The 27,373-nt window shown below is 31.6% G+C and overlaps 3 protein-coding genes and 1 long non-coding RNA gene across 7 annotated transcripts in view; 2 read left to right on the top strand and 2 right to left on the bottom strand.

Annotated features, from left to right (window-relative positions):
• LOC149485333 (uncharacterized) overlaps positions 1–2,574 on the bottom strand; it is a 316,030-nt gene extending 313,456 nt beyond the window's left edge. Inside the window, exon 1 of the long non-coding RNA XR_016316217.1 lies at positions 2,106–2,574. This is a non-coding gene — a long non-coding RNA (uncharacterized LOC149485333). The remainder of the gene's footprint in view (positions 1–2,105) is intronic.
• Positions 2,575–2,934: 360 nt separating this feature from the next.
• Positions 2,935–9,098, top strand: LOC149485332 (terpene synthase-like). 2 transcript variants are annotated; one of them, XM_089700210.1, is made up of 10 exons: positions 2,935–3,651; positions 4,133–4,194; positions 4,583–4,737; positions 5,159–5,303; positions 5,544–5,664; positions 6,142–6,281; positions 6,712–6,747; positions 6,871–6,973; positions 8,188–8,315; positions 8,908–9,098. In XM_089700210.1, exons 2-10 carry the CDS (start codon positions 4,135–4,137, stop codon positions 8,965–8,967), a joined length of 948 nt encoding a protein of 315 aa, XP_089556336.1. In that variant the 5' UTR covers positions 2,935–3,651; positions 4,133–4,134; the 3' UTR covers positions 8,968–9,098. The 2 variants fall into 2 exon arrangements, with proteins under 2 accessions (XP_089556336.1, XP_089556335.1); XM_089700209.1 differs by having other exon boundaries at positions 2,936–3,651; positions 4,125–4,194.
• A 1,925-nt stretch (positions 9,099–11,023) lies between these two features.
• On the bottom strand, positions 11,024–21,903 carry qm (geranylgeranyl pyrophosphate synthase quemao). 2 transcript variants are annotated; one of them, XM_089700120.1, is made up of 9 exons: positions 21,798–21,903; positions 21,527–21,697; positions 21,261–21,415; positions 17,511–17,655; positions 17,031–17,151; positions 16,511–16,650; positions 16,206–16,308; positions 15,532–15,659; positions 11,024–12,952 (listed from the first exon to the last, which is right to left on the bottom strand). In XM_089700120.1, exons 2-9 carry the CDS (start codon positions 21,569–21,571, stop codon positions 12,860–12,862), a joined length of 930 nt encoding a protein of 309 aa, XP_089556246.1. In that variant the 5' UTR covers positions 21,572–21,697; positions 21,798–21,903; the 3' UTR covers positions 11,024–12,859. The 2 variants fall into 2 exon arrangements, with proteins under 2 accessions (XP_089556246.1, XP_089556245.1); XM_089700119.1 differs by having other exon boundaries at positions 21,527–21,887.
• A 1,809-nt stretch (positions 21,904–23,712) lies between these two features.
• On the top strand, positions 23,713–25,532 carry LOC149485330 (uncharacterized). 2 transcript variants are annotated; one of them, XM_089700117.1, is made up of 3 exons: positions 23,713–24,123; positions 24,202–24,394; positions 24,526–25,532. In XM_089700117.1, the coding sequence occupies exons 1-3, from the start codon at positions 23,889–23,891 to the stop codon at positions 25,253–25,255; spliced, it is 1,158 nt and encodes a 385-aa protein (XP_089556243.1). In that variant the 5' UTR covers positions 23,713–23,888; the 3' UTR covers positions 25,256–25,532. The 2 variants fall into 2 exon arrangements, with proteins under 2 accessions (XP_089556243.1, XP_089556242.1); XM_089700116.1 differs by having other exon boundaries at positions 24,193–24,394.
• Positions 25,533–27,373: the final 1,841 nt, after the last annotated feature.

The following is a 27,373-nucleotide window of genomic DNA, read 5'->3' as shown; positions in this document are numbered from 1 at the left end:
ATAATCGGTTAAGTGGTTTAGGAGTCCATTGAGGACAAACATTATGACACGAGATTTATGTATGTACAATATATTAAGAATTTAATATTGTTATCATCATCACTACATAGTATAAAACAAAGTCGCTTTCTCCGTCCCTATGTCCCTTTAAATCTTTGAAACTACGCAACGGATTTTGATGCGGTTTTTTTAATAGATAGAGTGATTCAAGAGGAAGGTTTATATGTATAATAACACCCATTAAATAGTGGAAAAGTACTGTTATTTTTGAGGTTTCTAATGTGATGTCGTAAATAATTACATTTTTTCCACATACAGTGCAAACGCAGGCTGAACCCTACGAGTTTTATCAAAATAATGTACCAACTATATTATTACACATTGTAAAGGTCTACAGAAAAGTCCGTGATGGTATATGTCTATCTCTTATGGATAACCCACAATAACTTTTTTTTGTCATTTACTTTTTACGACAAATAATAATGGCTAATTTTCGAAGCGATTTTAACCAATACAGCATTAATCCTCAACCAATTAAAGACCTTGAATACATTGTTCATTTAATATAGATCTATATGGCCCTTTACACCGTATGATTTAAGTGAATATTTTCGAAGATATTACAGATTTAAAAATTGCGGGACGTAGCGTTTGCGGCGGTACCGGCCGGCCGCCCGGCTATATATTTTATACCCGTGCGAAGCCGGAGCGGGCTGCTATGTTTTTATATTCAAAGTTCACAGATTTTCTGTAGTGTATTTAGAATCAGCATTGCACCCGTGCGAAGCCAGGGCCAGGCGGGTCGCTAGTTAGTTATAAAAAAAATTGTTTTGTATAGAAGATTGTTGATGTAGGTACCCTAATAGTTTATTTTTTAGCCTAAGGAATAAAATGTACCAATGGAAGGTACTTGTTCCTACAACACAGGGAATCCTAGAGTAGGAACAATTCAATTCCTATGCAACATTATTATATTTTCGAAAAAAAAAAAGTTATTTTTTATTGTTATTTAATTTTCGCGGCCGACCCTTTCTATCTCTCTTGCACTTTAAACTATCTCTCCATATACACAATCACCAAATTGTTATACTTACCTACTTTCACTACGTTTTTATTTGTACATATTTAATACTTAACAATCGAATTAGCGTCTGGCTAATTAATTTTAGATAATATTATGTTTGAAGAACATCATATGAAATTTACAGACATTCTAAAATAATTTGAATTTTTTATAAAAACGAAATAAAAAATTGCGTCTGGCACCTATTTAACAACGAAAAAAACGTCTTGCAATAAAAAAATTATGTCTGATGGATCTATCTAAAGGCAAAATATTAAAAATTACGCGTTAAAAAATGACTTAAAATTAAGGAAATTATCCTGTGCAGATAAGATGCGCACTAAAAAACGCAACCACTGCGACCAGCCAGACAGCCCGGACTCTAACCGAAATAGCAAGAGGAACAGTATATCAAAAAACCAACTATACTAAAATGACTTTTTTTTAAACGTTAATAGCTCCCGTACCACTACGACGACATAGAATAACATGACTACAATTTTGTGTCAATAGACCTTTTTTCTTTTTATATACCAGAGACGTTAGGTAGGTACTCTAAAAATCGAAATCTAACATCTAGAATCGAATGCATTGATTACTTGTGAATAAAGATCATCATAAATTAATAAATTCGATTGACAAATGTTGGACAAATGTTTCAAATCCATATAGATTTCACTTTAATCGATGTTTTTAAGTAGGTTACCTCTCTTCGAAGATAAAATTGATAGACGTCAAATGTTGCGTATTAAATTGGCTCTACAATAGAAACAAGTACATATATTTAACTAAAATTAGAGTATATCAGCTTGAAATAAACGTAACGATTTGTTATTGCGAACAAAAGGTACCTAGGTAACTTAAAATAATACGCAAGAAAACCGTCTTATCTCTCCTTCGATCAATATGCGTGTCAACGCGTCGCACGTCCGCAACCATAAATTACGAACACAGCTTTTTTAAGACCAAGACTAGAAATAAAAATTATCAGATATCAGAAATCCGGTTTTTCCTTGTTTCAAATTTATTAAGAATATAATACAAAAATAATTTGGAAAATCCAAAAGTACACGCCTCATAATTTTTTTTAATAAATATTTATTAATTATTATTTTTGTTTATTTAATAACAATTAAACCACATCGAATCAGACCCTGAAAAATGAAAGGGTTCTATTCCTGAGCATACTCAAGCGTAAGAGAAAAAAAAAGACTCGATTAGTAAAGTATTTAGGTCGCTATCGTGTTAACAAGAAAAAGGATCCGCACATACAGACACACGGACGTCCAAGACAGAACTTTTTTAAACTGTTTTTTAACTAGTTTAAATAACAAAAATGACATCAAAAATATCATGAACGTTAAAAATAGTGTTTTTTCTTAATATGTGTGTGTATGTATTATCTTACAAGTGCAATGTATGATACATAAAGACATTTTAAGTTTGAAAAATCAGATGTTTTGCGCGAAGTGACAGTAGTACCCATCTCAACGCTTCGCTTATGAGGCGTGCAATAATGTAAATTAGAGATTCTCGCACTACTTCGTTTGCATGCGAAGTGTAAGTGAATTGCACTTATAAGTGATTTCTTCCAGGCAACCAACTGAAGATGTTATAACAAAACATAAAAAGGAGGTGGGTAAATAAAAAGTATAATACCATAGACTAATACACTCAACACTTTAGATTCTATTAGTCCATGCTAATACGCAATAATTATGTAATATAATACTAATAAATATAGGTACTAACTATAAATAATAGGTACATAGTTAATAACAGATACTTATAAAATATTTACATAACTACGTTAATAATTATCTTTCAATTGACACCCTTTTTAAGTTAATGGATCCAGTAGTTATCTAGATATACCGCACAATAGAATAGCCCGACGGCCATCTTTGCTATGTCATAGCTCCCCCCTCCAAACCCCCAAAAACATGCCAATTAGTTCGTACGGCGGAGATAAGTCCCACGGAAATGAATTTTATTTCAATTGGCGACTGTACTAATTTATCGGCAAGGCATTCCAGAGGATTGGCAGTAACCGTAAAGGAATAATATAAAGGTAGGTAATAGTATGGACCCAATAAATATATTTGTCCATGGTAATATGTAGTTAAACAATTAACTCGTTATCATGGACTCGTTAAAGCTCGTTTAAAAAGATTAAAAAAGTCCTTTGCTTCTAAATGTCCCTGAGATTTCTTAAAAAAAAACACGGCGTAAACTACAATGAGGTTATATGAAGTAAAGATTTTATTTAAATAATGACTTAGAGCATTTAAACGCTCTAAAAATAATGACTAATAATACATGCAGATGTTTAACTTGTAAGATTTAAGCGATAGGTTACCTAACGTTTTTTCTCAAACTTACCCGCAATTCTTATATTATTTCGATGCTAATTATATAAATAGGAAGTGTGTCCGTTTTACGAATTTATTTCATAGTGCACAGCGGCTTGGGACAAACGGTTTAAGATACAGAAGAAAGTTTTAATTAATTTCTTTGTAATTATAGTGCAACTGGGTGGATTTTAGGACATTTCGTTATTTTCGAACTTATTGCCGGCAAGTAGTTAGGTAAGTATTTAAATATTTTATTCACACATCTAGAAAAATAAAATATGGCCTCCTTTTTGTAAAGCTTAGATATTCTGCATGAACATTTGGACACTAATTATTTAATTTTTATTAAAATTGGATAAATATTTATTAAATTATATTTGCCCAATTATTGCTTTAATAAGTAATAAGTTTAAATTTAATTTGAATATTAGAGATAACTACCCGGTTCCTGAATTTGATTTTATTAACAGAAGAGTTTATTTAGAATGTAGCTACCAGGTTATATGCATTTTATTTTTAAAAATCTATTTTTGTTACCTAGTTACACATATTTTTTAAATGATCGATGATTACGACGATACAAATTTTTAAACGAACGACCTACCTAAGTACGAATAACTTAAAATGTAACTACCTAACTACTTACTAATTAAAAAAATATTGATTATGTCATGTGATTAAATTGTATAAAATTAACACTTCCTAAGTTTTTCAGAGATGTCCGTGAAGCTGAACAATGGAAAAGTTGAACATAATGGAGAATTGTATTTAGAGAAGGTGGGAATTTATTCATAATTTTTATTTTACTTTCAACGAAGTAACTAACTATTTCATCTTATAAAAATAAATGTTGAAAACCGTTGTAAGAAGAAGTAACCTACCTATTATTACCTACACGATTTGGTAGGTAATATCGTGCCACAAAATCTATTTAGTTTTTTAATTTTTTTTTCTGATTAAATGAGATAGAGAATTTGATACTGAATTGTAGAATGTAGTTCCAAGTCATTTTAATTGAAATTTAGCCGAATTTCATACACAACTGGGTCAAATGGATTAACAGTCTCTTACAGCCGTTATATCCATTCTTAAAAACAACAACAACAATATCTGACATTTATCCTTTATGCTAATAATTGATATAACTATGTAATAAATGTTTCAGGAACTCCTAGCACCGTATACTCACATAATGAAAGTTCGTGGTAAGGAACTACGCAAGAGACTTCCAACCGCCTTCAACGAATGGTTGAAAATTCCCGCAGATAAAGCAGAGTACATTATTGATGCCGTGCATATGCTGCATAATGGAACTTTATTGTAAGTGAAATTACAGATTTTAATAGTGTAAGTAACTATATAAAACTTTCTTTTTCATAAGGATGGTTTACAAATTACACCTTCGAGATTCGGGTCAGTTGCTTTTACTTACATCATCTGTAAAGCAATCCAAAACAAATTTTGAACAAAATTAATTGGACATTAACAAAAGCATTAAGAAATTTTATTTCATAAATTGTTATTAATTAATTAAAAATAATATGAAAACAAAAAGCGTACCTTACCTACAAACCTCGGTCCTCGGAATTATTTCATGATACTTACTTTGATAAACCATTTTTATTTTTTTCCCTTATCATACCTACCTACCCGCATAAGTATTTTTCGGGATTAAGTTCTATTCCAACTCGGAGCTTACAAATGCATATTAAATTTATAAAATGCAATTTTTGTTTCGAAGATTCGATGATATTCAAGACAACACAATGGTACGTCACGGCCTCCCTGCTGCTCACATCGTGTATGGTCTCCCACTTGCCATGAACGCGGGCATTCATGTGATTATCCTAGTTTTGCAAAATCTTGAGAAGCTAGGTCATCCACAGGTAACTGTTTATTCTTATCTTCTGTAGAATTGTATTAGGTAATGTATATTTTCAAGGAGTATATAAATGCATATAAGCGTAGGTACCTATATTATAATCATACGGTAAAACTTTTCGATTCTATGCAGTGAAATACTTTTGAAAATAGTAGAGGAATTCTATATTCAAGTCAAAATTTCCAACAAATCTCTCGATGCATATCAATACGTTAACTAAATGTTCACAATTACACATTTACAGATTGGTAAAATGTTCAGTGAGGAATTTCTAGAAATAGTTCGTGGTCAAGGCTCAGAAGTGTATTGGCGAGATAATCTGCAATGTCCCACACAAGAACAATATGAACATGTGGTCCAACAAAGTAAGGAATAATTTCGCATTTTTGTATAAATAAAATCTGCAGTTTATTGCGATAAAAAACAGTATTTAATTTGATATTATTTTAGTTTATTATGTTTTAACTGCCAATGCTGTGTATCTATAATATAAAAATGAATCCCAAAATGTGTTGGTAAGCGCATAACTTGAGAACGGCTGAACCGATTTCGATAATTCTTTTTTTATTAGGTATATTCCTTGAAGTACGAGGATGGTTCTTATGTAGAGAAAACGTAAATATGTACCACGGGCGAAGCCGGGGCGGACCGCTAGTATTCCTATAAACATAGGTAATTTTTATAAGAAATTGCTATTGTTTACAAACGAATATCTAATGATTAATGAATTACTGTCGCATTATATTTAGGTATACGGTGGAAAAAAAAATATATTCCAAACAAAATGAATGAACCTAGTTACTTCAATGGCATCATTAAAAAAAACATTAACCATTTTTCAGAATCTGGCAACATGTTCAGACTAGCTATTCGGTTGATGCAGCTCTTTAGCGACTTTGAACACGATCTAAGTGAACTAGCCCTTACCGTGGGCAAGTATTTCCAGTTCAGAGATGATTATTGTAATTTGGCGCAAGAAGAGGTACCTAAACTGAACATACTAATAATATCTCTTTAATCTAATATGATAAAAGTTCACATTCTATAGTATAGGTAACATAATATACCTACCTACTAACCAAAGGCAAAAATATAAACCACTCCTTTCAATAAAATTGGCAATTGCGTGTCCAAATTTAAGGAACGCGGATACAGTACAAGAAACACATAACCATACGAATTACCTGGCGACTTGGGAGCGCTACGGTTATGGTTATTTAAGCGCTTGTTTTCCATCTGCCTAAAATTGAACCGGTTATGACGGTTTTTGTTAGGGATAGATGTTCATTAAGAGAGTACTCGTAACTTTACCATTTGTTAAAATAAGAATTAGTGATGGCTAGAGCCATCTTCTTCATTCGTTCGATTTCTTTATAATTATATAACACTTATCTTCATTTATTAATTTTTAGGCTGTGGAAGAATGGCCAGAGGACCCCAGTAAACAGGTAATTAATTATTTTTGTTATTTACCTTGGACTACCTCCTTTTATAAGTGATAATATGATAATTAAAACTTTGATGTTGAGACTATTACAAAATTATTTTCATGTGATGATTTTATTTTTCAGCCCAAGAAAAACCAAGATAGCTTTTGTGATGACTTAACCGAAGGAAAGTTTACGTTGCCTATTATACACGCTCTTAGTACTCCGGACGGACATACAATTCTTAGTATCCTTTTTATCACAGATCAACCCCTTTTTATTGTTATAACCATTGGTCCATAATAGGAAATAACGATTTTTTTACTGCGAAGAAAGCGTTAAGGGTGCGTATAAAGCAAAATTACCAATCTTCTATTATATGATACGTGTAATATTCAAGACCAAATCTAAAAAATAAAATATATATCAAACTAGATGATATGTTCAACGATTCTGTTCAATCAAAAACATAAAATATTAAAATTGACTCGATAAAAAAAAATCACCAAGTTAGCTCTAATTTTCACACTTTTACGTTTTCTACTTGACATGGTAATACTTATTATGTTTTTTTTTTCATAAACAATTATATTAAAACATTTGCAAGATATTTGTCAGAGCATTTTGTGTAATTACTTTTAGTTTTGGTTTTATCTGCGATAAACCACTTTTGGCGCTCTTTTTTCTCGAGATAAACGTTTGGTTTTGTCACGATAAAAGTGGTTTATCGCAGATAAAACCAAAACTAAAAGTAATTACACAAAATGCTCTGACAAATATCTTGCAAATGTTTTAATATAATTGTTTATGAAAAAAAAATCATAATAAGTATTACCATGTCAAGTAGAAAACGTAAAAGTGTGAAAATTAGAGCTAACTTGGTGATTTTTTTTTATCGAGTCAATTTTAATATTTTATGTTTTTGATTGAACAGAATCGTTGAACATATCATCTTGTTTGATATATATTTTATTTTTTAGATTTGGTCTTGAATATTACACGTATCATCTAATAGAAGATTGGTAATTTTGCTTTATACGCACCCTTAAGTGAAGTCCCATGTCCCCTAGTAGGGTAAGGGGCAGATGCATTATACATCTGTTTCACTGATCGTTTTTCTTTAGGGACAAGTAACTACATAGGTGATTAGCCTTCTGTGTCCTACCAGACCGAGACATTTTTTTTTTCGTCTCCACCGGGAATCGAACCCAGGACCCCTCGGTGCTACGCTCACGCGTCAACCACTGTACCAAGGAGGCGATCAAAAGCGTTAAAGAAAGCGTTTTACTAATAGATACAGTTTAAATTATTATTTAAAAAAACACGATAGCTTTTACTTTGTTTTAAAATAGTCTCATCTCCATAAATTTGACCACATGTATTCTTGAGTTTGTGGACTGTGTGTGTGTGTGTGTGTGAAAACAAAAATGATCAGTAACATTTTCTTACCTCACACCTAAGATATTCTACGTCAGCACACCCGAGATTACGAGTTGAAGAAATTCTGCGTCGGTGAATTAGAAAGATTAGGAAGCATGCAGTACACACGAAATAGATTACGGAGCATTGATAAACATATGAGAGATGAGGTGAATTCAAAGTATTTTTATTTTATTTAATACTTGATGTATGAATGGTCCCTTCTTAAGATACCTACGACGACCAAAAAGACCCACTAGACCCAAAGAAGCGTGTTACTCGCTTATTTTGATAATCTGATCTTTGAATTTGATATTTTTGGTTTTATGGCATTCAAATGCTTATAAATATAAATTTACAAAGAATAGAAAAAATCGATCACGAGGCGGGACTCGAACCCGCATCCTTTCGCGCCAATCCGGGGCGGATGCCTAACCAAACAGAATATAATAAATTCGATCGCTCTGGGTCACGGGTGGCCGAGTTGGTTAGGCATCCGCCCCGGATTGGCGCGAGAGGATGTTGGTTGGATGGATGGTTCGAGTCCCGCCTCGTGATCGATTTTTTGCTATTCTTTATAAATCTATATATTTTTTTCAGAAGCCATTAAGCGCTTCAGAGGTGATAACATACGAACATAAACGAATGAGCTAATATTATAAGAATACGAAATAAGCACCAATTCGTTTTTCTATATTCAATTTACTATTGAACACAGCTTGTTTTTTTCTTTTTCCAAACGGATTTTCGTTTCGTTTTCAGGTGAAGCGTTTGGGCGGAAATCCGAAGCTAATATCTATACTGGATGAAATGGCCGTATAATGAAATAACGTTCAAAGCATTCGGTTTTAGTATGGCCGGTGGTAAAGGCATCGTTATATTTATTTTAATGTATATTTAATGTGTTATTTAATATTTTCAAAATCTATTATTTTAATAAATATGAGTTAATAATACCCATACATTTTTTTCATACGCGGAGAGCGTATGAAAAAAATGTATGGGTAAAGGCCAAACTACCAAAATACCAAACATACTCAAACTTTGTGATTGTACGACGTACCTACTGGTTCATCGATTTTATAACAAAATGGCACTATGTTGCTGTACAAAATCTGCAGATATAAATAAGACGAAAAATATAAAATAAATTTTATTATTAAACACTCGCTCAACCTTGGAACCTTACGCGTTATTCACACATGAAATGAAAGGATAAACATAATTTAAATAAAACACCAAAATATTCATTTTACTTAAAGCTTTATTTGTTATAGAATATTATAAACATGAAGTCATTCTAATTATTAAGAGATTAAAATACAGCACTACAGCTAATTTTTGTATTGTCATTAATTCGGAAGACATTTGGTATTGGTAAATGGTGTAATTAAAAATAAAAAAAGGATAATTATAATAAAAATATACTTCCAAATAAAAAAAAAATTCCACATTATCAAGACTAAAATAAAATCAAAAATTTTTGTGGCAGTTTTGTTTCTTTTACAACACGACATTTTACAACACGATTGTATATCTGTGGTAAATGGTGACTCGTTATAATTTCGATTTCTTATTATAATAAATACATAAAATAAATTATAAATAATAAAAACAGCTTAGTAACTTTTCCACATATTTTTCTTAAGTTGAACCTTTTAACGCTAGCAGTTGATCGTTCTGAACACGTGATTTTCAGTTTTTAATTATATTGATATGCAAAATACAGGAATAATACAAATAAATTGACATTACACCAATAAATCATTATTATCTAGGAATTCTACAACTATTATTATATTATATATTCTTATATTATATAACTGCTGGATAATAAAGTGAAATTCAAATAACCTTGCCTACTTATAGCCTTTAATTAAGTGAGCTACCTTACTGCATAAACTTTCAAGCGTTGCTCAATATCATGCCAAATATACGAAAGATATAGGTACCTACCTACTGTCAGTCGTATTCTGCATCTACTATTTATTACAAACTAGAGGTCCGCCCCGGCTTCGCCCGTGGTACATATTTCGCAATAAAAGGTAGCCTATGTCCTTTCTCGGATATCAAAATATCTCCATACCAAATTTCATGCAAATTGGTTCAGTAGTTTAGGCGTGATTGAGTAACAGACAGACAGAGTTACTTTCGCATTTATAATATTAGTATGGATGATGTAGAAAATTGATTTGATTCAAAATATGGAATTTGGAAACTAAACAGTTGAATAACTTACTTTTTTTTTTTTTTTTTTTTTTTTATACTTGATAGGCAGGCGTTTGACCACTATCCCGCCTGATGTAAAGCGGTGATGCGATCTATGTAGGAGCACGTCTGCCTAGAAGAAGCCTATTCACTCTAGACTTGAAGAGCTGCAGATTGTAATGGTCTGGGAATACCGACGATGGAAGAGAATTCCACTCCTTCGCAGTTCGAATGAAAAAAGAGTTCGCATAACGCTGAGTGCGTATGAGCGGTATATCGACTGTGAAGGGATGGAGTTCCATTCCGCGCCTGGATGTCCGATAAAGAAATGGAGAAGGTGGAATGAGGTGGTGGAGTTCGTGTGCACATTCACCGAAATGTATTTTATAGAAGACCGACAGACATGCAACTTGCCGGCGGTGATCCAGACTTTGGAGTTTACTACGAGTCAATGAGGGATCGGCAATAATTCTGCAAGCTCGCCTTTCAATGGAGTCCAAAGCTCCAAGGTGAGTTTTGGCGGAACCCGCCCAAAGATGGCTACAGTACTCCACACACGAACGAACTTGGGCTTGATAAAGTTTAAGAAGCTGTTCCGGTGTGAAGTAATGTCTCACTTTAGCAAGTATTCCAACTATTAGTATTACTGCTTTACTGCTTTAGTATTACTGCTTGAAACAAATCTTAGCGTATTTGACAAAAGGCCTTTAGGCAAATAATTAATAAAGTAACCTGACCGTGCTATGTAACTAATTCCTAACTTGCTGGTAAAAGGTATGACTGATGACTATATATCGACTTATCGTAATGCAATTTGTAGATTTCAAGGCCATATGATAAAGTATATAAGTAAGGTAGAAAATATTTCATAATCAACACCCCACGACTTATCCCTATATCTAGTACATCGCTATGCCCTAATAGTTATAATTGCACATTAAAAGCTTACATTATCTACTGAGATTAAATAATAAATGCCATACATACGCAATCTAAGTACTTTATGGCCTGAACTATCTTATTTTAAGAATTTTCAACAGTAAACCCTACATCTCATCGAAGAACCTAAAAATCAGAGACAAAACTTTATTTCTTCGTAACGTTCAAAAGTACTGCATTTTTAACTAAATCCGAAGCATGCCGTATCAAAAATGAAAGCACGTTTAAATATTTACTTATTATGTATTTGATTGTATGTTTTATTACCATACTTGAACAGTTCTTTTCTTGGTTGTTTATTATTTATTGAAAACAATTACTTAAGTAATTCGAATTCGTTGTTTTATCGAAGAAAATCATAAGGCAAAGTGTAACTTATCAGTTGGATTCGAAACAACAACAACAAATACAAGTAATTTTTTAATGAATGTTTTATACTTCGTGTAATTTATTAAATTTAAGCTTTTGTAATAATACTTGACTAGCACACTATGTAAAATCTTCATTATATTAAAACCTGAATATTATAGTTTTGCAAATAGGGTCCTAGTTTCATATTGTTCTCTTTAGTTATTCGAAATAAAAGGAAAAGGTTATTTATTTTGACGATAAAAGTATCTTTTTTTTTCATTGTTGTGTTGTATTATTTAGTTTGCTTTTAAAATAGCTTTAACATTAACTTATTGAAATAACTTTTAAAATATTCAGATTTTAATAAACAAACGTCTAGGCATATATTTTATTAAATTATTAAAACAACTAAGTACTTAGCATAATTAAGTAGTTGTAAACTATAAAAATAAAATCTTGAAAGACAGTTAAATATAAATGCAAGAAAATTTATGTAAGTAACAACTAAGCTAAGCCAAAAACAATGTTTGACAAAACTAAGACATTAATTTGGTATAAGATTTTTCAACGAATAATAGTTAATGTTCCCTAAAATTATTATTATTTTAATAATAAAAACGCATTTAAGTCACAAACAGCCTTCTAGATAATAATCAAAGCTAGTCTAAACTATATTTGCTATAACGAATCTAAAAAAAAATAAAGCACAAAAATTTACATTAATAAAAATGTGTAAATGAAGAAATCATTTCGCTTACAAAGTGATAACATCATTATTAGATATTTGCATAAAAAGTAGTCATATTTATAATGACATCTACACGTTTTCTTTCGAAGTCCATGTAAAAAAAACATTTAAAAATAACAGTTAATTTATTTTAAAGAAGGCCTCACTAGTAAACTGTGTTAAACTCCTTCAAAATACGTTAAGCAATTTAAGTTGCGTGTATAAATACCATTAATAAATAATATAATGAACTATTATTTGATAATATAACACTATAAGATGGTTATTTAAGGAACACAATGAGACATAAATATGGCTTTTTCATACGTAGGTAAAAAACTTAAAGTATCCAATTAATTATCTATTAATAAGGTAAAACAATAACTTTTAAGAAATAAATCAACATCTGTTGAAGTTTAAATGCCAAATCGATAACAGTAAATATAAAAATTAAGGTTAATAACGAAAACTAATCTAATATACCAAAAATTATTCTGATGTCTTTTTGGTATCGCTTCCGCCAACTTTCCGAAGTTCGTCCAGAAATTCCATTAAATGGGGATTGCCGCCTAAACGATCAATCTGAAAACATAAAAATATAAATTTAATAAAATAAATACTATTAGTCCATTGAATGAGTCCCTCCAAGGGGGGTCTAGAGTGCGTGAGTTAGTAACGTAAGATGTTTCTTCGGAAACATGTCAAGAGTCCCTAGGTAATAAACATACTAAAACCCCGGGCCACTAGGAGGAGCCCCGGAGTGGGGGGAGGGGGGAAATGGGTCCATTTTTTCATTTTTCGCTTAAATCTCAAAAACGGTACATGTTAGAGAAAAACTTTCAAGGAAAAATTGAAAGGCCATAAAATTATCTACAAGTTGTACCTGAATCATTTTTTCCTATATCCTACCGTTTCTGAGTTATACGCAGTAAAACATGATTTTGGCTCAAACAATTTCAACATCAATCGATCAAAAAATATTTCTTTCTTCCAAAAAACTCAAATGTGCAACTTGTGACCAGTACTGATAGATTGCTCTTAATTAGTTCTATAATTGGTAAAATAAACACATTCCTCCATGGAAGCCTTTAGGAGGAATCGATTGTCAAAATATTATATTAGGGCAGTTTGAGTTACTGAACTTGATCTTTTTATTTTTTTCTTCCAAAAAACTCAAAAGTGCAACTTATGACCGGTACAGATAGATTGCTCATAATTAGGTCTATCATTGCTAAAAATACCAGATTCCACCACGGAGGCGTTTACGGGGAATTGAATTTTATCAGGGTAGTTACGATACATGAACTTTTTATTTTTTTTCTTCCAAAAAGCTCAAAAGTGCAACTTGTGACCGGTACAGATAGATTGCTCATAATTAGGTCTATCATTGATAAAAATACCAGATTCCACCATGGAGGCGTTTACGGGGAATTGAATTTTATTAGGGTAGTTAGTTAAAAAGTTCATGTATCGTAACTACCCTAATAAAATTCAATACCTCCTAAAGGCCTCCATGGTGGAATCTGGTTTTTTTATCAATGATAGACCTAATTATGAGCAATCTATCGGTACCGGTCACAAGTTGCACTTTTGAGTTTTTTTGGAAGAAAAAAAATAAAAAGTTCAAGTATCGTATCTACCCTAATAAAATTCAATTCCCCGTAAACGCCTCCATGGTGGAATCTAGTATTTTTATCAATGAAAGACCTAATTATGAGCAATCTATCTGTACCGGTCACAAGTTGCACTTTTGAGTTTTTTGGAAGAAAAAAATAAAAAGATCAAGTTCAGTAACTCAAACTACCCTAATATAGTATTTTGACAATCGATTCCTCCTAAAGGCTTCCATGGAGGAATGTGTTTATTTTACCAATTATAGACCTAATTAAGAGCAATCTAACAGTACCAGTCACAAGTTGCACTTTTGAGTTTTTTGGAAGAAAAAAATAAAAAGATCAAGTTCAGTAACTCAAACTACCCTAATATAGTATTTTGAAAATCGATTCCTCCTAAAGGCTTCCATGGAGGAATGTGTTTATTTTACTAATTATAGACCTAATTAAGAGCAATCTATCAGTATCGGTCACAAGTTGCACTTTTGAGTTTTTTTGGAGAAAAAAAATAAAAAGTTCAAGTATCGTAACTACCCTAATAAAATTCAATTCCCCGTAAACGCCTCCGTGTTGGAATCTGGTATTTTTATCAATGATAGATCCAATTATGAGCAATCTATCTGTACCGGTCACAAGTTGCACTTATGAGTTTTTTGGAAGAAAAAAATAAAAAGATCAAGTTCAGTAACTCAAACTACCATAATATAATATTTTGACAATCGATTCCTCCTAAAGGCTTCCATGGAGGAATGTGTTTATTTTACCAATTATAGACCTAATTAAGAGCAATCTATCAGTACCGGTCACAAGTTGCACTTTTGAGTTTTTTGGAAGAAAGAAATATTTTTTGATCGATTGATGTGGAAATTGTTTGAGGCAAAATCATGTTTTACTGCGTATAACTCAGAAACGGTAGGATATAGGAAAAAATGATTCAGGTACAACTTGTAGATAATTTTATGGCCTTTCAACTTTTCCTTGAAAGTTTTTCTCTAACATGTACCGTTTTTGAGATTTAAGCGAAAAATGAAAAAATGGACCCATTTTCCCCCTCCCCCCACTCCGGGGCTCCTCCTAGTGGCCCGGGGTTTTAGTATGTTTATTACCTAGGGACTCTTGACATGTTTCCGAAGAAACATCTTACGTTACTAACTCACGCACTCTAGAACTTTTTATTCAATGGACTATATACTGTAACTCTTGACAAATTTTATTTAGTTTCGATCCGCTGTTTGAACAGACAGAGTAACAAATAATCTAAATACACCATGAATATCAACAGAGAAATCGCGGATAAGCGACGGACAGAAAAAATAACTCATTACAACGAAAATGCCGGTCCAAATAATTTATAAATTGTAATACGACGATAAACAAAAAAATCAGAGGGAACTTTCTTTAGAATAGTCTGAAAAAAGCGACCAACACATTATTTTAGAAAATTTGCATTTTAATTAACCGATTGTGATAGACGAAATTAAAACAATACATCTAGGTTTAACTTTACATAAGTACTTAATTAAATAATTAGAAATTAAATTTATTTACCTCGGCTCTGGCTTCTTTGTCTAACTCTTCAAGCGTATCATGAGTGTATTTGAAGCTTCCAGCTTTTTCTAGAAGCTTTATACAATATCGCTTCACTTCAATATTGTGTGTTCGTTGTCGAAGAATATCTAATAAATAATTAGGAAATGTATTGCTTATTTTTATCACAAACTAGCGGTCCGCCCCGGCTTCGCCCGTGGTACATGTTTACGTTTTCTCTACATAAGAACCATCCTCGTACTTCAAGGAATATAATAAAAAAAGAATTATCGAAATCGGTTCAGCCGTTCTCGAGTTATGCGCTTACCAACACATTTTGCGATTCATTTTTATATATAAGATTAATTAGTTGTAATGAATTACTAGCAATTCTATAATTAATAATGAGTATTATAAAAATAAATAAATAATAATAAAAGTCTTTCTCTTTAATTAAAACACACAATAATCGTTTATACTAATAAAACAGGATCATTAAAATGATAAAATATAATTTAAATATTCTTATCACGCCATTAACATTCGATTAAAATTAAGTGTACAGTCAACTGTGTAACAGTCACGTATATGCAAACTCCGAAGAAATAACTTTAAATATTTTGTCATATTAAATTTTATAAAATGTAATTTTAACTTCATTTAAAGTTAAATAAAAAACATTTTAAAAAGGATACGAAGTATTTGATTGTCACCCTCCTGGTTTCTGATCGCGTGTATTATTGGGAAACTAAACTTTCCCTCAGAAATGTCGTCGCAGTAGCTTTTGTTCTCAAAATACTGAAAGAATACGAATGTACAACGAATTAAAACGAATATAAAAACAATGTATATTTTTTTTAGCACACTCAGAATAAATGATAATAGCAATTGACCAATACAAAACCAGGTATTCATTTTAAATATTTGAATATTTTTCATGTTTAATCTTTAATAACCACAATAAAATATGAAAAAAGAGGAAATAAAGATAATAAAATACCTCTTGCAAGCACAGATTGCAATAATCATCTCTAATCTGGAAGTACAATCCCAGGATCGAAGCTAGCTTGCTGAAGTCAGACTTATTGTCACTGAACAGTTGCATCAAACGTATTGCCAACATGAACAGACCTCCAGTCTCTGAAATTAATATGTATTTGTATTTAAAGTGCTCAAAGTGTTGCTGAAATCAGAAACATTTGACATTAATAGGAATTTTAATATTTCGTAGACCAGTTTATCACAGCCATGTTAAAAAAAATTGTTCATTGTGTAGTAAACCACATGCTTTTCTCAGATTTTGCCTAGATAGCGAAAAGTGATTATTCCTAAAGTGCCTATGGCAAAGTGAATGCGCTTTGGGTAGTGGAATAAGTACTGGGAGAGACATTCCACTAACGCCTTTGATAGATATATTTATTACTTTCTCATTTTTAAATACACCTGGCATATTTATCTTATTGAAAATATTTTTCTCCTGTCTGGTTATATTTCTAGTAAATAAAATACATAGTACTAACTTTTAATAGTCATCTCTTTGTACTCTTCTTCAGAAGGGCACTGAACATTGTCCCTCCAGTATATCTCCATTCCTTGACCGCGATGCAGTTCCAAAAGCTGTTCTGTGTAAACCGATGTCGCCTATATTGAAACCATTGAATAAAACAAATGTATATAGGTAATAATAATAAATACATAGGGTTATGTATGTTATTTTCTAATTTGTCTCTTTGTACGGTTTAATTTATATATTGTAGTACAATTATTACTAGGATTTAATCGATTTTGCAATCATGGGTCATTGGCTTAATGGATAATTACGTTTTAGTTAGGTACTCCGCTTCTGAAATTTATATTATATGTATCTTGATTGAATATATTTTCAATGTTTCATTTATGTAAATTACTGATTAGCGCATATGACAATTTTACTTACTAGTTTCAACTCTAACAAATTAAACAACTATTTAAAGCTCACAATATACATTCAAAAAAATTACCAGTGGGTGTCCCAAATTGAGGGTTTTCTCGAGAGCTATCATCATCACATAGTTGGCTGCGTTGATCGTACTAGCGATGCCGTATATAGAGTGCGCCACTGGAATACCGCGACGCAGAATCGAGTTATCCTCGATGTCATCTAACCTGGAAAATAATCATATGCATTGTTAAGTAGTACATTTTTATAAGTTGTTATAAGTATAAGTGGCTATTTTTTGTAGCAAAAAGTCAAATGAAGTCTAAGAATAAATATTGTTCGTAGAGGCTGGACAAGCGTGCAAAGTCAATATGAATTTTGTATAGATGCCACTGATTAGTTAGGTTAGCAACCAGAACTAGATAATTAGATATATAAGAAAATGGATTATAGCTGAAACAATCATAAAAGTAATGAAGAATAGGAATATTTAGGTCAGACTTTTTCTTTGTTCCAATTCCCAGAAGAATTAGCAATGTAGAAAAAATCTCATTGAAAGAACTATTATTAAAATTATATAATGACAACAATGTTGAATGTCTTTTTTAATTTAACAATATAAGCGTTATTCAAATGAGCTCTAACACTCTTTCTAAATTGATAAAACATTTTACTTAGTTTTATAAAGAATTTTTCTCTTTAATTTGTGGTTAATCCTGAGAGCAATTATAGCCCACATTCCAATTATTTTCAATTAACTTCACATTGGTTGCTGTCAGTGCTTAATTGGTGAGCTTGATAACAACTGTTAGTGTGCTATAGGTACTAATTGTTTATAATTAGTTAGTTAAAATTAGGAACGAATTGTTGAAAATTTATTTTATGGTTTACTGATTTCAGTGAAATTTCAACAAAGTTTGACATAAAGAAATCATCACTACATAGTATAAAGCAAAGTCGCTTTCTCTGTCCTTATGTATGCTTAAATCTATAAAATTACGCAACAGTTTTTTATGCCTTTTTTTGAGATAGAGTGATTTAAGAGGAAGGTTTTAAAGATATAATTTATTATGTATTAGACAAAGCGTCGCTAGTATTACATAAAGAAATCATAATACATTTTAGATTTTACTCATTTTGCAATAGAGTAAAAACTAAAATGTAAATAATCTTATATATAAAAATGAATGGCAAAATGTGTTGGTAAGCGCATAACTCGAGAACGGCTGAACCGATTTCGATAATTCTTTTTTTATTATATTCCTTGAAGTACGAGGATGGTTTTTATGTAGAGAAAACGTAAATATGTACCACGGGCGAAGCCGGGGCGGACCGCTAGTTGTAAATAATAATTAAAAATAGCTTTAACATTACAAAAAATATTGAATAGATGAAACAAAGTTCAGGTATTAGTCATAGGTCATAGATTAGGAGGCAGTAAAAAAAAATTTAATACCATATTTTTTTTCATTGAATCAGAGGTAAATACTAAATATTAAAAATAATATTCAGGAGTAGGTCAAATATATTGTAAGCAAGGTCAAGGACAGTATAATTGTGAGGTTTATCTTCATAGGAGACAATGCTTAATAAGTGCATGAGAATAAGTCCTGAGTCAGTAAAGTACTGTATACTTTATTATCATAATGGAAAACATCTTATATTTCAACTATATATAGCTGATTTAATGTGATCTAAAATTGTAAAAAAATATTAAAATAAAGAACAAACAATATAATATTTTCCAACAAGGTTCAAAGTTTCTATTAAATATATCAAACTATAACTGAAAATGTGAATGACCACTCTTATTAGTAATAACTGAAATCTCTAAGCATTGTTAAGTAGCACATTTTTATAAGTTGTTATAAGTATAAGTGGCTATTGTTTGTAGCAAAAAGTCAAATGAAGTCTAAGAATAAATATTGTTTGTAGAGGCTGGACAAGCGTGCAAAGTCAATATGAATTTTGTATAGATGCCACTGATTAGTTAGGTTAGCAACCAGAACTAGATATATAAGAAAATGGATTATAGCTGAAACAATCATAAAAGTAATGAAGAATAGGAATATTTAGGTCAGACTTTTTCTTTGTTCCAATTCCCAGAAGAATTAGCAATGTAGAAAAAATCTCATTGAAAGAACTATTATTAAAATTATATAATGACAACAATGTTGAATGTCTATTTTAATTTAACAATATAAGCGTTATTCAAATGAGCTCTAACACTCTTTCTAAATTGATAAAACATTTTACTTAGTTTTATAAAGAATTTTTCTCTTTAATTTGTGGTTAATCCTGAGAGCAATTATAGCCCACATTCCAATTATTTTCAATTAACTTCACATTGGTTGCTGTCAGTGCTTAATTGGTGAGCTTGATAACAACTGTTAGTGTGCTATAGGTACTAATTGTTTATAATTAGTTAGTTAAAATTAGGAACGAATTGTTGAAAATTTATTATATGGTTTACTGATTTCAGTGAAATTTCAACAAAGTTTGACATAAAGAAATCATCACTAAGTACATAGTATAAAGCAAAGTCGCTTTCTCTGTCCTTATGTATGCTTAAATCTATAAAATTACGCAACAGATTTTGATGCCTTTTTTTTGAGATAGAGTGATTTAAGAGGAAGGTTTTAAAGATATAATTTATTATGTATTAGACAAAGCGTCGCTAGTATTACATAAAGAAATCATAATACATTTTAGATTTTACTCATTTTGCAATAGAGTAAAAACTAAAATGTAAATAATTGTAAATAATAATTAAAAATAGCTTTAACATTACAAAAAATATTGAATACTTAGATGAAACAAAGTTCAGGTATTAGTCATAGGTCATAGATTAGGAGGCAGTAAAAAAAAAATTTAATACCATATTTTTTTTCATTGAATCAGAGGTAAATACTAAATATTAAAAATAGTTCTATTCAGGAGTAGGTCAAATATATTGTAAGCAAGGTCAAGGACAGTATAATTGTGAGGTTTATCTTCATAGGAGACAATGCTTAATAAGTGCATGAGAATAAGTCCTGAGTCAGTAAAGTACTGTATACTTTATTATCATAATGGAAAACATCTTATATTTCATATATAACTATATATAGCTGATTTAATGTGATCTAAAATTGTAAAAAAATATTAAAATAAAGAACAAACAATATAATATTTTCCATTGAAATTTGAACCAACAAGGTTCAAATTTCTATTAAATATATCAAACTATAACTGAAAATGTGAATGACCACTCTTATTAGTAATTAATGAAATCTCTAAGTTTCGATTATTTAATAAAAAAAATATACCAGCATACTTTGAAAATATACATAATGGTCTATTTTATTTTCCAACAAATAGACCTATATTTTGATTTTACATAGACTGTGCATTGTAGAATCTGTTTGTTTACGATAATGAGTGCTTATCGGCTGAGTTAATACACAATAAAAAAAATAAAGAACTCCTCATTAGCATAGTGATTAGTACATTTGGCTGCAGATGGTGAGGTATTTGTATTAGGAATTTTTCAATCACACCTTGAAGTCATCAAGAACTGGTAAAGCTTAATCTTTCCCTAGTTCAGTGAATTACAAATAGAACAAAATTCATAATTTATATGAAAAAGAAAAATTATATTTGTATGTAAATTAGCTCTTTCTTATTGGAATTTTTTCCTCTCTGAATGACTTGATGTAAATAATTTTATAAATTAATAATTTATAACTCAGGCCCCGGAATCACAGACACAATAGAAAATCTATTGTGTCGTGGCCCGATTGGGCCATTCGGGGTTCAATGGGTTAAGTGTAAATTATAGCAAGGTACTCACAATAAACTTGAATTGTGCAACATCTGGACAATTTCCCCAATAGCTTTTAGTTTATCATCATTTACCCGTAACCAGTAGTTAAATGCAACTGTTAATTTGGCTCTCATCTGCTTTCCTGGCACTTGCTGGATATAAGTGAATGGCAACAGCAGTTTCTTTAACAAAAAAGTACATTATTTTTAAAAACCATTCGTTAAGAATCTATATTTAAATATTTAATGAGTAAATTTATTAGTTTTTAAAATATATTTATCATAATATTTTACCTCTTCTTGGCTTTTATTCCCAGATTTAGTAAGTAAGTGCGTCATTTTTGTATTTAAGTGTTTTATCAATCGGACAATTGGATGAAATGAATACAACGTACAAATGATGTAAAGATTAATTCGGATACTGCGGTTTGCGGGTTGCGGCACTGCGGTTTAACGACTAGGTATCTAACAAATAAACACAGTCTTTTAGACAGTTCCAATGTATTTGTGAATATGATAGATGCGATAGTCTGATACGGTCAAAATAATTAAAGATGATCAATACATTAAATTTTTTAATTGCCGACTGAACCAAATTACACAAATTCACATCCACAGTAATTATTGGGATTGGAATTTGGATGGTTCTTCTGTTCTAAAATCTGTCATGTGTCATCGCGAACATTTGACACTTGTGACTTGAGTAAAGCGTCTTAAGCGTCTTATTCACGGTCCATCCCCGACGTACGTCAGCTCAAGGCCGCGGTGCTGGATGTATCCTACTGACGATCGTGCGCGCATCGTGGCTAGGGTTGCCAACTTTTATTTGAAGATATAGAGTATATCTGATTTTAAAGGAGGTAAATATAGAGTAAATAAATATTTTTAAAAATGTATTTTTTTGTACTTTTTGCAGTACCTAACAATTTAAAGTGAAACTTTTATTACATCGTCTCGAACTTTTTGGTCTGTGTAGCGCATGTCGCGTGTATCGCGGCTGCCGAGTAGGTATACCTACTCGGCAGCCGACCGTCACGCGACATGCGCTACACAAAGCAGTGTTCGGAACCGTTCGAACAGTTTCACTTTTACCGTGGTTTCATAAAACCACACAACATTTTTTTTCATTATTTTTAAATGAATTATATGAATCCAAACATTCCAAATCTAAATTTATATATTTCAAGAGCTCATTTTTAATTAATTTTTAATGAAGCTCGGTTTCTCTCTTCCCGCCACTTCACATTCATGACCGTGCCGACCGTCACGCTACATGCGCTACACAAAGCAGTGTTCGGAACCGTTCGAACAGTTTCACTTTTACCGTGGTTTCATAAAACCACACAACATTTTTTTTTAAATAAATTGCCATTTTTCTGCAGTAGACTTTTGCATAAAATCTGTGTTATTCATCAATTCGCCTTGGAGTTCTTTTGAAATAATAACTTCTGAATATAAACAGCTGTCCATGTGTACTAGGTTGATCCAAAAGTAATGATAATTGGGTATTTCCTGTGTACATAAAAATATAAAATAACTGTTTCTTGCTTGCTCATGTAGGTACTCACTAGGTTATCACAAAAAAATCATATCAATAGGCCACGTTTCCAAGTACATATTTACATTAATTTCTGTTGGCAACACTGATCTGCTGTACGTCCGCGCTATTCACTGTCGTCTGTCCATCTGCACGACGTTCGCGGTGGTGGGGGTGCTCACTGGATGAAAAATTGGTCGTGCACATCCAGCAAGATAATAATAATAATTATTGACGTACGTCAACACTATTCACTGTCGTTTTGCGTCGTGGATCGTGTATGACCTTGGCGGGACGTACGTCAAGATGGACCGTGAATACGACGCTTAAAATCTGATATCTGTCATCTGTTTTCGGCCAAGTCCATACGAGCCATAAATAAAAGACGCTCTTAGGCGGTTAGCACACTGTCCCGCGTGTTCGAGTCCGAGATGCGTGTTTTAACATAGCTTGTACTTGTATCTCCGTTTAGGTATAGAAAATTCGCCCAGTCAAACATACTGAAAACACATTCACAGGCGTGCGTTTTATACTTTAGAATTTAGATCACGCATTCAGATGCTATGCCGCGGCCGCGGACGCACATGCCAGTCACAGGTGCCAGTCTTCTTAGCATAGAAATAAATAAGTTGGAAAGTTAGGAAATATATTCAACCTATGTTTACCTCTTTTTTTATTTCATCAAAATAAGCAATTATTATGTTAATTATATTATATTAGTTTTTGGCTGACCGCTGAAAGCGCAGATGTAAGTAATAATGAAATACAAAATATTCTAGAATCTATAATAGTGAAATAATGTGATGAATAAAAATTGGCAAAGTATTTTAGTTTGATAGTTATTTTTCAGGTAAGTGTATCAAAGACGAATATAAAATTTGTGTCTGAGGACTGTGTGACTGTACTGAGTACTCTGTGCTCAACATCAATGATCAATGTCAATATTGTCAAATTGTCAGATCATAGCTTGCTGCTTGTCAGGTGTTTATCAATAAAATAATTTCATTTGAATTATTTGCACTTTACTAAAATTGCTGGTTTTATTTGTGGTATATCAGGTTCTTGTTTATATTGAATATGACAAATAGATCGTGTTTATTAGTATTTTTTAATTAAATTATGTCTGCCCGAAATTATTTGTCAGCACGAGAGAAAAGTAACATTAGAGGAGATTGTTTACCGTATATTAACCATCAAAAATTTGCTCGTCGTTCAGAGGTGCCTGTGCTCTCTGCAAATGAATACAATTTGGTAAACAGAAATTTAATTTATTCGTACAACCATCATTTTGCTGGAGATAGTTTAGAGCGGTCAGGCACCCCTTTTTCAGATTTCTTCTCTGAGAGCGAAACTGGTGAGGCTTTTATCGGTCGACATTCTTTCTGTTTGTAAATCATAAATTAAACAATTAAATTTTGATAAGGAACTCCAGACTTTCAAAGTGAAGAGAGCGACAGTAGTGCAGGGTCGGTGTTGAAAAGAAATACAGCGGAAGCGACGAAAACATTAGCAGACGAGTGGGACCGAATAGAGAGAACCCTCTACGATGAGGACGGCGAAAAGTGCACGCGCCCTCAGATTATTGAGGAGTGCAAACAATGGCAACAGTTGCATCCACAACTTAGGTTACTTACTTTACTTTCTTTCGATTCATTGATCTTATAATTCATAAAAATTAATCAAAGTTACTATTGAGTAATCAATTTCCATGTTTAAATTAATGTATTGTCATTTAATGAACATTTAATGCTTGCAGAGTCATTGGCAAAGGGCTGCCAACACCAGACAGAAGACTGCATTATAGACAAATTGAGCATGAGGAGATCATTGCAATGCATTACAGTGACTATGAACAGTTCAGTGAAAGTGAGGAACGGCAATCACAGAGCAGCACAGACGTCACACCAACAAATTCACCCAGAATCTCTCTTGAAGACGTGCACAATACAAAACTTTCAAGGGAGAAAATATCTTACAGCACATATGGACCAGATATTGATGTTTCAGACACATTTAGCTCTCTCTTACACATCACTCCCATACAAATCAGAAGTCCTTCACATAAGAAGAAACAGAGTCAGTCTATCCTCAGATCAGACATAGCTTCATCCAAGTGGATGAGGACTCATCGGCCAGATTCATCTATTAACTTTGGAAGGAACAGTGCAAAGTCATATATTTCATTGGATACAAAGAATTTGTGTAATCTCAACTCAGTGGAACAGAAGAAAAACAATAACAGGGTGTTTACAGCAAGGTTAAGGGATATGTCTCACTTACAACCTTTAAATTCTCCTGATATTCAACAAGGAATATCAAAATATCAAAATGGAATACAGCCACAGTATAATATAAGAAAAGTTTCATTACCTCCTTTATTATTAGAAGAAGAGAAGAAAAAAGTTAGTTTTGGATCTGCCAAGAAACAAAGTAAATATAGAAAGAACAATAAAATGCATCATCTTGATAAATATAAGCACTCTTAATAATTGTTAGGTGCATTATTATGTGTTTGATATTATTGTGTTGTCAGATTTGTTAAACTTTATACTGGACAGAAATTATGATTATCTAATATGATCATTATTTACTATTTTTAGAATTGCAATTTCATTTAACATTGTCCACAATAGAGATACATTCCTATAAATCTATTTTTATTAATATTACTAAATCTAGTCATAAATAATTATAAAATATTTAGATTTCAAATGTTTAATAGCATATGCTTTGTATATAAGAAAAATTTATGAATAAACTTATTTTCTCAAATATTATGTATCTTTTATTTAAACAGAGTGATTATAAAGTATAAACTAATAATTTTTTTATTTTACATAATTGGCAAATTAATTGTCTGCTCGGTTCTTAGTTTATCTTCATATCAAATATTTTAATCCAAATATCATGCAATAGTGAATCATTTTTAAAATAAGTACTGTTGTAGTTCCTGAGAATCCTGAGATATGGTTTATGTACTTAATTATTAGTAAAGTAAAACATTTTGAATATCGCGACATCTATCGCAATTTTTCTAAAGAGTAGATATCAGCACCACAGATAATAAATACTAGACCAGCAGTCAGCCATTGAGGTATTATTACTACGTATAGAGAGGACACCACGAACAAAATCTGTGCGACAAGTGCGGCGGTGCGGAGCGGCTAGTGAGTCATAGATTAAGCGATGAGTTTGTGACGTTTGCCTCTAACTCGTGTTACAAAGAGTGTAGTATATAGCGATGCCCTCTCTAGTACGTAGTACATATTATCTCAATGCAGTCAGCAGTCAGCACGCTATTTTATTGATCACTTTCAAGTTTCATGCCTCCTAAGTCCTAATGTTCCTCAGACCTAAAAAAAAAGACGGGTTTGCACTCCGGGAGTGCCGGCAGAAGTGAAAACTTGATTATTAACGTTGAGCATGTTTGATATTAATTTGAAATGGTACCTATCCGTCTTACGCTTTTTCGATCAGGTCACGTGTCCTGACGCGAGTTTAAGATTTTATACCCATTACAGAAAAAGTGCTCAACGCCGCTAAAGAAGTTTTCACTTTCTTCGTTTCTTTCTGTTCGAATCTATAAGTATGTTTCACAATAATTAATCAAACACTGTTCAGCATCAACAGTTCAGGCAGCTATTTATATTTAATATTTTCAATAAAAACCTTTCAGTGGTATATAGTAGGTAAGATTTGCGAAGTAAATCGGTCAATATGTTGTTATTAGAATATAGATACATATACTTAGATTTTCACTTATTTAACTCAAATGTATATCAATCATCAAAAATAAACAACTCAAGTCTCAACATTAAACAGAGCTTTCAGCTTAGGCCCCTACCTACATTAAAAAGTGATTTTCAAAAACATTCAGATTCAATTTGGTGTAGATGGGGTATTTTTGGAGAAAAATCAAACACAATGTTCAAATACAAATACAGAATTTATTTGATATTTACATTATTTGCAATTTATTAACAATCAACATCAACAATATTAAATAATTTGTTCTTGTGGTGTGATACATATTTGAAACAGTCAGGTAATTTTGCCCGCGTTGTGCAGTCAATAATCATTTTGCAATTGCTTCTGTGCATAAAGCAACATTTTCATTACGAGAATAAAATAAATGAAAATGTTGCTATTAAGATTTGTGTCGAGGCATTAAACTATTTAAAGTTAAGATGTTTTAAATGAGCAACAATTAAACTAATAGGTGTCTGAAATAAAGATTAATAATTCAAAATAATGAGGTCAAATAATACCACCATTTCTATTTGATTATTGCTCATTTTAAATACTTATCAACATAATATTATATATTTTTTATTGCACTGAATTTGCATAACTTTACCTTTAATCAACGTATATAAGAAGATATATTTTTATGAAGCATTTTGGTCGAAACCAAACTTAATACATAGTAATAATTAATGCGCCTGGAGAAATGTTTTGTCCAATGTTTGTTGTAATGTTATCTACGCTAATCATAGTTTTTCGGACCAAAGTTTAGGGCTACGTTGCAATAAAAATTGCAACTTTATTCCAGCCTATCAAACCGGTTAAAAGGCGGTTCTATCGATCGTTGATCACTTTGGACT

Source organism: Colias philodice, chromosome 10 (genome assembly GCF_061535455.1).
Source record: "Colias philodice isolate Cphi_HAF_F1 chromosome 10, ilColPhil1 Martin Lab GWU primary, whole genome shotgun sequence".
Lineage (NCBI taxonomy): Eukaryota > Metazoa > Arthropoda > Insecta > Lepidoptera > Pieridae > Colias > Colias philodice.
This window is presented reverse-complemented; position numbering and strand designations above follow the sequence as displayed.

Excerpts from the sequence above, each read along its gene's own strand:
- LOC149485332 (XM_089700210.1), top strand. The coding sequence starts at position 4,135 with ATGTCCGTGAAGCTGAACAATGGAAAAGTTGAACATAATGGAGAATTG. Across the intron at positions 6,974-8,187 it reads GGACGGACATACAATTCTTA|ATATTCTACGTCAGCACACC; the intron begins GTATCCTTTTTA and ends CTCACACCTAAG. Across the intron at positions 8,316-8,907 it reads ATAAACATATGAGAGATGAG|GTGAAGCGTTTGGGCGGAAA; the intron begins GTGAATTCAAAG and ends TTTCGTTTTCAG.
- qm (XM_089700120.1), bottom strand. The coding sequence starts at position 21,571 with ATGACGCACTTACTTACTAAATCTGGGAATAAAAGCCAAGAAGAG. Across the intron at positions 17,656-21,260 it reads TTGCACAATTCAAGTTTATT|GTTAGATGACATCGAGGATA; the intron begins GTGAGTACCTTG and ends ATTATTTTCCAG. Across the intron at positions 17,152-17,510 it reads TCAATTTGGGACACCCACTG|GCGACATCGGTTTACACAGA; the intron begins GTAATTTTTTTG and ends GTTTCAATATAG.
- LOC149485330 (XM_089700116.1), top strand. The coding sequence starts at position 23,889 with ATGTCTGCCCGAAATTATTTGTCAGCACGAGAGAAAAGTAACATTAGA. Across the intron at positions 24,124-24,192 it reads CTTCTCTGAGAGCGAAACTG|GAACTCCAGACTTTCAAAGT; the intron begins GTGAGGCTTTTA and ends AATTTTGATAAG. Across the intron at positions 24,395-24,525 it reads CAGTTGCATCCACAACTTAG|AGTCATTGGCAAAGGGCTGC; the intron begins GTTACTTACTTT and ends TAATGCTTGCAG.